General features: G+C 41.7%; 1 protein-coding gene across 1 annotated transcript in view; it reads left to right on the top strand.

Annotated features, from left to right (window-relative positions):
- Nucleotides 1-13182, top strand: part of MYO10 (myosin X) — a 173002-nt gene that overhangs the window by 113306 nt on the left and 46514 nt on the right. The window contains exon 19 of the mRNA XM_072853128.1: nucleotides 2563-2643. Within this exon, the coding sequence (XP_072709229.1) occupies nucleotides 2563-2643 (81 nt within the window). The remainder of the gene's footprint in view (nucleotides 1-2562; nucleotides 2644-13182) is intronic.

The following is a 13182-nucleotide window of genomic DNA, read 5'->3' as shown; positions in this document are numbered from 1 at the left end:
GTTAATTCACTTTTTTTAAAAAAGGGAGCAGACTTAAACCCCTTGAGGGCAGATTTTATCCTAATAGACTATTGCTAACCGTTGGACAGAACAGCAAGGAATAAATGCTGGAGCACACACAGTGTCTTTTATTAAGAAACACTGATGTTATATTCCCTGGACAGCTTGCTTTGTGCTGCCATTGCTCGTCTCAGACAAGACGCACTTCTTGTGATGAGGTGGTATTATTTGCTAGCTGTCTGGGACAGCAGAAGGTACTGTTTCCACTTAGTCTTTGTACCTGTGCAAAGTAGACCTTTAAGATGTTACAGTATAAAAATTGACCATGTTTTTGCATCCGCTTTGCAAGGTAGAACACAATGTAGAGTTCCTTCTCTTCTCTGTCAGGGCCCCTGGCTAGCATAAAGCATGATAAAACATGAAATCAAAATATTGTTGCTGCTTATCTAAAGCTTCAGTAACTGATCATTAACCAGCTGAGCTGCTTTACAAGAGGTTGACCTTCACATCATCCTGTTCCCAAAGAATTAGGTTGGGTGTTTTTTCCATGTTTTAAAGCTTTCTAGGGATTAGTCCATCTCATTTCAACTGAAGAGAAGAACTTTGCCTTCACAGTTTTATTCTCATGATAGGTTGCTTAACTCTTCTTTTCATTTGACAGCCTGCCTAATGTGGGCCTGGGGGTGCACACAGAATAGCTGAGGCTGTTTGCCATCTGCTCCAGCCTATTGCTTAAAACAGGGCAAACTTCAGATTAGCTCGTCACTTGACAGTAGCTTAGAGGTGTTCAGCACCGTGCAGAATCTGGCTGTCTGTACCACAGATGGATGTGAAAACAGATTAAATAATTTTTGTTTAGACTGACCAACTTTTCCAATCTGTGTAAGTAGTAGCCTGTGTCTGAGAATTGTCTTGGTTTTCCATAGATGTTGTAATGTTCACACAGGTTTAATACAGATGAAGCCTTTACTTTGTGAAGCTGTAAATATTTGTCTTTACACAAAAATACTTGTCTTTGTATCTTCTGGCTGTTTAATGTTTGCTGCCCCTGACTCCTGGTCCATAGGCTGGCAAAGGCAAACAAACCAAGAACTATAATTTATGTTCCCAGTCACTTCACCATTTGCTGCCTTTGCTCTGTACCAGTTCCTGTGCACAGCCACAACTCTGCCTGTTGCCTTTATCACTTCATGTTTAATCATCAAGAAAGCCCTTGGTTTGCAGATTGAAGCAAGAATTTGTTGTAACAGACTGCCATTGGCAGTTTTGCTCCAAAACATATGGTAGGACATGCAGCCTTGCTTCTTTAAAAAGGGAATCTTCTGTCTCTTTGGCAGCCTGCTCTGTATTCTCTCCACTGCCTGGTACCCAGTGCCACCTTTGAGGGGTGAAACGTTATCATTGCTAGCTTTCTGGGCTCTTCAGAGCCTGGGCTCTGCTCCTGGACAGTCATTTGTATCCCTGCAAAGTAAATGCAAGACTTCAGTTTAAAATGGTTTATCATACGTAATGATACAGAATGAGGCAAGTTGGAATAAGATATGGAATGACGGCTCAGGAGGGAAAGGGGTGTATGTGTAATTAAAGTAATAATCATAAAAGGACTGAGGGACTGTTTTGATTTTTATCTCCAGGCTGAGGTTCAGACAACTGATAGTCTAATGTGTATTGGGTCATTCAGAGTTCTAAAACTAGGAAAAACCCTATGTTTTCTTCTATGTTTTTTTTCACTGAACCTTATAACCTCTCTTTTTGTTGTTAAATGCAATTAGCTATCACATGAAATAACTGTGAAACTGTCTGCTTAATGCTGTTAGCATTGTCTTTCAGTAAGATGTGTTTTCTTTACCACCCTATCTTTTACTGAATTTTTGTTAATTTTGGGAGGGGAGTGTTTTAAAATCTAGTATTGATAAAACAATGGTTACTATATTCTAAAGTAACTCTTTTTTCATACATTTTTGTCATTTCTTCTACCCTCTTGTTGATGTACATTTATTATCGGAGTGTCCTTTTAGTAAGAATGGTTGAGACTGCACAGGAGAGAGGAAATTCCTGTACACAAAATGCTGCTGATGGCAGGGAAAATGGAAAATGAGTGGGTATGGGGTAGTTGAAATGAAAAGAGATCTAGTTTTGTGGTTACTTCAGTTTTACCTTAGACCCCTAATCCTTCCTTGTAACTTGCAGCAATTTGGGAATGTAGATCCTAAGCAGTCATTCAAAAGATCCCTGAAACAGCAACTTTCCAGTTTGGTGTTTCCTTATGAACAGTTTTCTTCATATCATTCTGTATATCTTGTTTATGTCTTGTTTGCTATAAAACAGTTATGATAGTTTCGATCAGAAGGACCAGTGGAAGAAACAAATATGCATGTATTGATTCTGTATGTTCACTGTATAGCAAGAGTTTACATAGTATGGTAATTTCTAGTATGAACCACTAGGTGTTGCAGTTAGATATTGTCTGTAGCGCTAAGCTGCAAGAGCTTTTGCTGAGGTATTTTGCTTGTACAAAAAGTCAGCTTGTGAAGCACTGTCTTCTTTTTACCTGTGTTTTAGGAATCGCTTCATTCTTTAATGGCAACGCTGAGTTCTTCAAATCCTTTCTTTGTTCGGTGCATCAAACCCAACATGCAGAAGGTAAGATTTAAAATCGCGCCCATCTTTTCTATATGTCTCAGGCCTAATCTTTCGCTGCCTGCTTGGTTATTTACCACTGTGTGAAGCAGAGGCTAGCGTTCTTCACTGACTTGGTAAAAGGCTCTGCAAGGTGAAGGCATTGGGAAAGACATTTGATTTTTTTGCAGGTGGGACGTGTCTTTGGGCACCTTTTTAATAGTCCTTGCTCACAACTCTGATAAATGACTGGCTCTAAGGATGGTCATAAAAGGAAGGTAGAAGGCTGCGCTGCACGTTTGACAACTCTGTGAGAGCCTTTTTAGGAAGAAAATGTCAAAACTACAAAGTTTGTTTTAAATCACGATAGGAAGTGAATGGTGGTGCATATAGCAAAACTGGTGGGAATGACCAACTCTCTGTCATCAGACTCTTAGTCCTTCAATTTATGTACAATACTAGGTGTCTTCATGCTGGCTGTTTTGTTGTGTTACAGACTTACGTTTTTAAAACAGACTTGGAAACTAAGGCTTACTGTATCCATTTGTCTTTTGAGTCACAGATAATAAAAGGCAATATCAAGACTTATTTAGATATGATGGAGGGCTCTGTAGAAATGAAGAGGTAATGTTATAGTAATTGCTGAAGTTAATATTGTTAGCCTGGTCCTGATGTTCTGGGATTTTGCACATCTGTTTCTGGCTTTATAGACCGTTGTTCAGTATGGTCTGCTTGGGTCAAAAATGCAAGAGGCAGGGGTGCTAACAAATCTGGTTTATAGTTTTCACATTGCAACTGAGAAATAGGTGACTCTGCTATAAATCCAGTTTTACATGTTACATTTCTCTGGGATTTCTGGTTAATCAGGACACTAAAACATCAAACGAGGCAGATTGCATTGCAAGTTTTTGTATTACCTGGGTGGTATATCCTCGACTTCACATGTTTTCAGTTGCTAACTGTTTTTAACTCTGCTTTTGCACTGTTGCTCATGGTGTGTCAGCACGCGGATTGCGGGAACCTTGGCAAGAGGGAACAGCCAGGAAGTAAATACGACCTGCTTTCTGTATCCTGAAGTGTTTGGTGCTCTGAGGTGTGCAGCCACCAGGTAGCCAAACCCCATGTGGATGGCAGCGCCTTGGCTGGCAGCTGGGGTCAATGAGCGTACGTGTGCAGCAAAGCCCCTGATCACTGAGTGAGGGCAGTTTTGGGAAGCTTGTTTTCTTCCCTGCTTCTGTTTCCACATGGAAGCCCCATGACGCTTACAACGCCCGCCTGCTACCACTGGAGTATAAGAAGAATTTCAATATCTCACACATTTTCTTTATTTGTCCTTTTGCATCCGAGTAAGGCTCATCTCCACAGTACCAAAGTCACAAGGATTTTCCATGGTTGATGCAAGAACCAGGCGCTTGTTGCATTTCCATAGCAAGAAAACCACTGAGTTCCCACTCCCATGTTCCTTGTTGCACTGCCGGTCTTTTCCCACTAGAATGCTCCATCCCTGACAAATTTGGCATATGCTACTGTATCTGCACATATATTTTACTATCATTAAAATAAAGTTCTCACAGAATTAGCAGCTGTGCAAGCAGAAGGAGCTTGAGAGAGCCTCAGTCTCAGGAAACCACATCTAATTGCAGGAGTGTATGCAGGAACAGATTGGGAAATTCCTGTAGACAATCCCTTTCAAAGTATGTATAAAATGTCACTGAAATCTTACACAAAAATGTTTGTCCTTGTTTTTCATTTGCTTTAATTTGACTGCAAATTTAACTTGATTCAATGGCTTTACCAAATAAGAAATCCTATTTGAAGAAAAAGAGTAGAGAAAAGGGTCACACAGTTTACCTGTGGTAGCTGATTCAGTAGAAGACTTGATGGAAAATGAGAAGGAAAGCCATATATAGTACTTGTTGATGGCATTCTTCACTCAGGGAAGTGTTCTCAGAATGCATTTTTGGGGTTTACTGTTTTAAGTTTTGTCTGCTGTGCACTGCTCTCTGTTCCTGCATGTCTCACAGACACAGTGATTTTTAGTGCCAGTCTTGTGATGTTGTTGGTGTTGCTCCTTCTGCAACGGTGCAGGTACAAAAACAGGCATGTGAATGGCATTTGGCTCCTCTGTAGCTCTGCTGGATTCTGTGGATGCACATCACGTTAAACATTTCATAGTTTATCCTGTCATACAACTTGTTGCTTCTTTTCAGTTAGACAAAAGAAAATAAGGTGGGTCAGTTTGAATAGCTCTGAACCAGCACGGCTCAGAGACACGTTAACTCTGCATGGACTACCAAGGATTACTGCATATGTGACTCACTGTGCAGGGTTGATTAGAAACATAACTGTTTGAAACAGTCAGATGAGCCGCTGAAACAGAGAAACTGGAATTTAAAGAAAGTAAAAATCTTCACCGGGCATTTTCCTCTGTTTTCCGTCCATAGTTTTTACTCTGCAGTGATGGTCATATGGAATGATAAAATGTCACTCTTTAAAAAATACTTCAACAGCACTTGCCAAATAACAAATGATGTAAAAGAAAGGGGTGTTTAAATTGCTTTTTTGAAATATGCAGCATTAAAGGAGAGCTGGACCAGAGGGACTCAGCAAGGAGAGAGCAGAAGTTGTGTTATCAGGAGCAAAGGCTAATCGCTGCTCTCTGGGTTGGGTACGAACAGGTGGCACACCTTCAGCGAGCATCCTCTGTAACTCTGGAGGGGAGGAGCCGGTGGTGCTCGAGAGCAGTTTTACTCTGGCAGTATGTTTGAATTCTGTAGGTGAATGAGGTTGAGCAGATGGAAGACAAATTCAAGCCTTTGAAAAGCAGAACATGCAGCAGACAGTACTTCCTCTGCTCTTCTAGACATTAAAGTGTATTCATGTTGGATAAGAGATTGAGAATTTACAGTAATTATTTGATTTTTTAATTGATCAAAAGTTTAATTTTTAAATACATTACAGTGGCAAGCAAAAACAACTCAGCATATGCAGTACACCGCTGAAGATTTACATATCAAAGCAGGTTCTACACTCATTAGAGCAATTTCCTAAAGGGAGCACACAGAGTACACGACCTTTTGTCATAAGACGTTTCAGTGAGCAGGCCTCAGACAGAAGAACAGAGGACCCATTAATCTTTGGGAGACCCCTGAACAATCAGTGTATCTGTTTTCACAGCTTCCAGTCTGTTCTGAACTAGCCATAACGTGGAAACTTTTCCACTTGGTATGCTTAATGAGTATTTTCTGCTAATGAAGGGTCTTTCTCCTCAACTCCTCTTATCTTCAATGCAGCGTGCAGAACTACGTATCATTTCATGCTTTTGAACTTTGACACATCTTTCTCTGTTTCTTGGTTTCATGTTTCTTTTCCTGCCTCCTGTTCTATTCAATAATAATTCCTCCCTGCAACCTTGCCTTTTCTGGTCTCCATCTAACCTTTTTCGTGCACCTTAAATTAAAAAAAAAAAACCCCACCACCAACACACACAAAAAAAACCAACCCCAACCAACCAAACAAAAAACCCTCAGAATTCTGTCTTTTTAAAACAAGCTACAACCATTGCTACAGCCATCAGCTGAATGTTTCTTCCAGCTTGCTGCTATTAATAAAGTTGCTAAGCCTTGGTGCCGCTCAGGAGACAGTTCAGGGTAAATTTAAGATCCGAACTTCCCATGCAAGCTGTTTTCGGAGGCAGAAGAGTTCCTGTTGGCCAGAAGGAGCCAGCCTCAGCAGGTTGGCTCAGGTGCCTTCTCAAGTTCCCTTCTCCATTTAGAAGGGAGAAGGGAATTATATTTTCTCCATTCCCTTCAGAAAATATATTGGCATAATCTTTGCAAGTGTCCCCCACCTGCAGAATCTGCATGGCCTCATCTGTGCTGGTCTCTTAAAATCTCGAGTATTACAGCTTGCTTCTGTAATTCCCTGTTCTTGAGACTTCAACAGGTTCAGACGTGGCTGTTCTCTCATGCACATCTCTGGTTACAGATCTAAGTCCAGTTTGGTCCTGACGGGCAAAATCCTGGCTTCATTAGAGTTGGCATGAAATATCTGATGTAGACAAGAATGTAACTTTTCTATTTTTAGGAAACCTGTGTTGGTGTGTGCCACCTGAACAGGATTGCAGGGTCTCTACTCTCCTCCCTGCCTGCTCATTTATTGGCTGTCTCACTCCTCTTGTTGCAGAGATGGTCTTGCCACTGGCGAGATAAAAGCTGCTTTCTCTGAAGCTTCTGAGCTCTGAAGGGGCAATTCTGTTTCTCTGCCTGTTTTTTAATATTATTTTTTTTAACCTTAAAATTTAATTAGGTAAGGTAAAGAAATGATACAAAGTTAAACCTGTATTGTAAACCTACTGCAGGGTAGGGGTTACAGGGAGCAACAGAAAAAGTGAAACTAGTAATAACTTTGCAATTCAAAGGAAGGCTGGTAGAAAAAGGTCTGTAATAAATCATGATGCTTAGGAGTCCTATCATGTTGCATATTCATTCTGGGAAATTACTGTCAAGGCAATAAGATTGCTGACATCGCTTCTGGGGACAGAGCCATTTAAAGGGATCAAGGTATAGCTATTGGCATCTGCAATGTACTTTGAGGCATAGGTTATTAATAGCCATGAGACACCCTGGAATAGCAAGCAGGATGTCCCCTAATACGAAATAAGATGCAAACCTATTTCTCTTGGCGTCTGAATTAAACTTGTGCTCTTAAAATAGCTCTGAAGCATTACAAAGGTAAGTATAGCATGATACCATCCTAAACACCAGTTAGAAGTACAGCTCAGGAACATGGTACAAAGGAACAATGAGAGAACAGCTTGGCCCCATCTGCAAGCATGATTGTGTGCAGGGTGTGGAGCAGGTACGAGTTCAGTGAATGCAGTATGTGAACTGGTTGTCAAGCTGGAATTGCAATATTGTCATATTGAGCCTTGACTGTATGAATTACTGAGTTTGCCTTGTAGAGAGATTTTTTGCAGAAATACGGATAAGGACACTGCAAGTCTCACACCGCTGCATTGAGAACAGCACTGACATAAAACCTTGAAAGGTGCAGGGAGGGTGACTCTGAGCTTCAAGGATATTCTGCTATACCTTCAGCACAGGATTGCTAAGCATCTGGATAAAACTTTACTTTTAAAAGTCTTTATTTTAAAAAATTATCCTTAATAAAGCGGTCCAGCTTCAAACTACTACGCACAACCTGCTGCAGTTGTACCCACAACTTTTACTTTATACTTTGCTTTATACACCAACCTCAGTCACTCAGCAGACTCTGGGTCTCCATACTGGGGAGTAGATGCCTTTGTGGGTTTTTAAAGATGCTGTGTGCCGCAGTTAAAAACTAAAAGGTGTTAGGCCCTAAATGGAGACATCTTTATGGTTTCCTCATTTAGTTCCAGAGCCCTGGGGTGGTCCTTTTGTACTGAAGCTGCAATGTTCTCTGGTGCTGGGACCTAGCAGATCACAGGGTAAACTTGATGGGCTATCGGTAAGAAAAAGGGAATAGAAAGCCTGATCATCACTGTAATAGCTACTCTGTCATACTTTGAAAGTAAAAGGAATAGATTACATGGCCCAGGTACAGCTACTGGGTGTGTGCAGTACTATCTGTAGAAAGTTAAGGTCTAGTAGTATTAATTTACAGCTGTGTAAGCAGCTCATGTATTAGAGATCCTTACTGCCTGTTTTAAAAATCTCTCTTTAATCTCAGTTGTTCTCAATAAATACTTGTTTTAAGAAGGCTTTCTGACTGCCAATTACTGCTGTCATTGCTTCTGGAGGAAGCAGAGCCACAGGCTCTGAGCACAGATGGGGCTTGCTGGGGCAGCCTGGGTCAGGCTCATCCTTTGGGAGGAGAGCAACCATTATCCAAAAGCATCGCATGTTGGCCTGATCTCGCAGGCCAACAAGTGCACAGGGCCAAATACAAGCTATTTATCCTTAGCCCTTTAACTAGCTCATAAGGCTTTATTGTTCATAATCAGGAAGGTGCAGTCGTAAGGTGTGGCATCGTGCCCAGCCGACGCTGCTTAATTCAGCTACCTGGATCTTGTCGCCTTGGGTTTTGCAGAATTACATAGCTTCAAATCAAGACTTGTGGAGTATGTCCCAGCTGCATCATTTTCTGGCACATCACTTGAGTAATTAGGTCAGGCGCTAGAAGACTTTACAGGTAAAAGTGATAAGGAGAGTGGGTGTGGGGAAAGCAATCGCTCCTGCTCGCAAAGTGCCAGCAGTAATGTTACGTGTGGATCTGAATCCCTGGCTGAAGGAACAAGACGATTCCTGCAAGGACTTTCATGCTGCACAGGCAGTGCCTGTCTTCTGTGTCGCCTCCAAAAGATCGCTCCCATCACTTCTGTGGTGCAGCGTGTCGGTTGTGCTGCCCGGGAGCCTCTGGGTTGTCCCTTTGTCCCCATCTCAGAGCATTGCTGCTTGCCGGGCTGAAATAGATCATTCCACTCTCCAGGCAATCACCCAGACAGGCATGTCCTCCCTCTTCATCAAGGTTTGTTGTTTACTAAGCAGGGCTGACTAGGCATCCCTTTGCTAAGTGTATAAGAGTTTGTCTTTCAGTGACCGTGGTGTAAGGATTTTAAAATTGAGGTGTTGAAGGCTGGGGATAGAGAGCTGAGATGGGGTGCTGCCATGGAGGGAGCAGACGCTGTGCTGTAAAGATTGCATCAAACTCCAGGCAGTGCAGGCAAACAGATTTTTGCATGTTTTGAAGCACGTACATGCGCAGCTGCCAGGTTTCCTGGAAAGACCATTTGGTAGGAGTCTGTCCGCAAGTGGTGGGAGTCGGTTTTGGATCTCAGATAGTAACCGTGGCGGTGTGCTCTTGTGAGCAGGGTGGGGGGATGCATGGGGAGCAAACGCTGCTTCAGGGGGGAGGGAGGAGGTAGCCTGAACAGCAAAGTACCAGAACAATTCTGGGAGAAAATAAGAAGCCTAGGGGTGGGGTATTTTTGAAGTGTAACACTTGCTGTGTAGTTCAGTGTAATATTTAGAAGGGAGAAGAATTTTGACTGCCGCAGCAATCGATCTGTCAGCAGCAGAGGGTCTTACCGCCTCCGGCTGACCTCAGGCACTGCAATGATTCTGCATTTTGTGCCACCTGATGGATTTTTTGTGTTTTATTAATTCCTTCATATGTGATTGTGTGACATGGATGAGCATTTGTGGAACTGCAACTACTGATCCCAAGTCTGAAGTATTTGCTTTTTATAAATACTGAGCAAAGAACTTGGCTTTTCTTCTTTCTTTTGCACTCTACCAAGTATTTGAATTGCAAGCATTGTCATGCAAATGTATGCACGGGAAAAGTGTGTACTTCATCAAACTTTGGAAGTTTTCTTTTTTAACGACAACAAAAAAAAAATCCCCCCACATCTCAAGATGGCAATTTACATTCAAATCCTGTTTGCTGTGTTCTCATGGTAACTACTGCAAGGGAATATGCACAGTCCATGATAAATAGCCATCCTTAGAGCTCCAGAAGCATAGCTGGGGAACAGAGTACTTGTTCTCTAGCAAAAACTTTAATGTTCGTAACTCCCTTGCTAAACTGTGTCTTAGGGCATTTTGTGCATTCTATCTCTTAAGGTTTAGGAATTTGTTGGCTGTGAAATATATTTACATTCTTGATGCCTATAAGGTGAGATTAGCCCTTGTGTCCTGTTAGTCAGGAATATCTACAGCGATTGCTGTAGAGCCAGCCCTCGCTAGGCTTGACTTCCTTTGAGTAACAGCAGGAATGAATTAAGCAAGTACAGCCAAAGATATCACATGAAAGACTTGAAATACCAGTGAGCTGAAGAAAGCCCTGTTCTCTGTGTGTCTGTATGTGTGTGCATAGCTGCAACTGCTAAAGATTCAGTTTTTCACAATGGGCGAACGCTGAAGGGTGAAAAAGCCTTAAAAGGTAAGGGGTTTAATTCGTGCAGGTTTTTTAATAGTTTTAATCTTGCATACTTGCAGCTGCAGTGGACTTGTAGAAAGAGAAAAGAAGGTGCTTGGCGTTTGGCTGAGCAAGCTGTACTGGAAATGTTTCTGGGCTTGTATTTTCTTTTAAAGAGGGTAAATGCATGCAGAATCAAGTTTATGAAAAAACAACTAAATTTACTGGTCTAATCATATTTTCGAATGCCAGGAGAGCTTTGCTGCCAAATGGTCTGCTTTAATAAGTCACACTCTGTTTGAAAGTTAAAGGAGTGATTGTTCGCAGAGCAGGGAAAAAGCAGAAATAGAGCTCTGTGTGCAGAGGGGGGACGACCTGTGTTATAGTGATGGGCTGCTTTCTGGAGAAAGATCTTTTCTGTTGTTCAGCAATCCATGGCATAGATTCAGGAAAACCAGCTATGTAAAGTTTAGGACCATAGTATTCCTGTAATTTATTAAGGCAGAAGGCATGGCTGTAGTTTTGCTTTGATTACATGATAAGAACGCAGCACCGGGGACAAGTGCGTTGGGGGGTGGGGGGAGTCCAGTGAGATATCTGCAGCACCTAGAAGTCTAAATTAATTTTGTAGTTTTACTGGAGAAACTTGATGGGGCACATTTGAGACAGTAATTCTTTCGCCATAGAAATACAGGAAATGGAATATGCCTGAAAAAAAGAATTAATTGCAGTAGTAATGGAAAGGACATTGTAACAGCAGTGTCTTTTGACTTTGTTTGCTGTGTCAGTTCCCCCCTTCCACCCCCGATGAAATAAACCCCCCAGCCCAGCAGGTAAAATAGCTCTGTTCTTCACCACTGATTGCCTTTGCTTCTGGGATCTGCATTTTGCTCCTTGCTTTCCCACTTAAAGAGCTTGCCTCTGCAAACATTAGAATTCAGCCACAGGGTAGAAAATTAGGATAAAATTGCTTGAGAGAACCTGTTATGAAGGGAATGGGTTTGATCCTGCATCATTGAAGTCTATGGGAGTTTTATTCTGGTCTTAAGAAGAGCAACCCTAGATTTGCCTTGCAAATCTAGGTGGAGGAGATACGATCTGATAAAGTGCCTATGGGACTGGGAAAGGGGGTTCTCATAACTTGTAGTTGTTCCTCTCTCACTGATGTTAAGATGTGTCCTTTTAAACCTCAAGTGGTAACAGTGGTCAAAATGTAGGTATTTTTGTTTTGCGGAACATCAATGATATGTATTCAGTACTTCTTTTGCTAAAACTGCTTAGTTTCAAAAAAGATAAGATTTGTTTTGTTTCTCATTTGTTGGCTTATTCAAAAAAATTTATTTACAACCTGTAACATAAATGGAAGCATAACAACAATGATTTATTTCCAATACAGCTAGATTACTGATGGGGATTATCTGAAAGTTATAGTACTGTCCCAGCTTTTCACAGACCTTTGTCAGAGCTACCCTCAGAACACAAAATCCATGTCAAGAGCAGGAGGTAATGTTATTTCAGAATAGACTTGGGTCAGTTGCTAAACTTTTTTCTCTTTACCTGTATCTATCTGTTTATGTGTGTGTATATATAATGTGGCTTTTCTTAAGTTAGTCACAGGATGCAGCAAAGGAGCAAAGACTTCATGGGGGAAAACCTCACTGTGATGAATTTGTAAGGGCTAAGTACACTTCAGAATATTGCAGTCACCTCACAAGGTGACACTTTAAATGTGAAACACTTGCTGAAAGCTCATCAAAGCATCTTACCTTTGTTGTCTAACTTACACTCAGAATTTACAGTTTCTGGTGGTTTTAGGCAGCTTATAAGCCTAAGAAGCAAGGCAGGTCCATTCCTAACACTGTCATTAGAATTACAGAAATGAGGTTGTGGTTTCAGTTGTATGAAGGGGAAGGTAGTAACTGTAAAGTCCATGTTTCAGGACATCAGCTGAGTCGTAGCTGTGTGACGGTGGTCAGCCTAAACTACAGGAAGTTTTTGGCTGGTGCATGATGGGGTTTGAGGTTGCTGTTGTTGGTTTGTCTCCTCCACATTCCTGATGTGCATTTCCCGTTCAGGCAATAGGGAGCTGGGCAGCTGGTGCCTCTCACGGGAGCTTTGCTGGGCAGGTGGTAGCACCACAACTCCTCGGGCTCTGTGGACAGTATTAGTTTTGTTGTTCAGTCCAAAGTACAGGGTAAGCGTATGCTCTGTTCAGGTCTGTGAAGTTGCTGGTGAGCCAAGAAGCCCATTGCATCATGTAAATCATCCAGGACACCGGGAAGTTTTTCATTTTGGCTGCCACCTTGGATAGTCATACACATCTGTGAGCATTGTGCAATGTTCAGTGTAAGAAAGGCAAGTTTTCTTCACCAAACTCGTAGTGCTGTGTTATATTTCCACTGTTTACATAATGATATCTATCGTGGCATTTTTGAAACTTACTCTCTGTAGATCTAGAGATCTTAAACATTAAGTATGTGGTAAGTAGGGGCTTTTGGGGGTCTCAAAACTTTTAATAGTCAAGCAGAGATAAAATAGATGGGTTGAGAGAAGACATCCACTTTCAGAAAGCCAGATTAAATGCCAAATCCTTTGCAATACGGGCTTTCTCGAATGAATGGCTGCCCCAGATTCAGCATGAAAAGGACAAGTATGTCCATC

This window comes from Ciconia boyciana, chromosome 2 (genome assembly GCF_034638445.1).
Source record: "Ciconia boyciana chromosome 2, ASM3463844v1, whole genome shotgun sequence".
Taxonomy (NCBI): domain Eukaryota; kingdom Metazoa; phylum Chordata; class Aves; order Ciconiiformes; family Ciconiidae; genus Ciconia; species Ciconia boyciana.
This window is presented reverse-complemented; position numbering and strand designations above follow the sequence as displayed.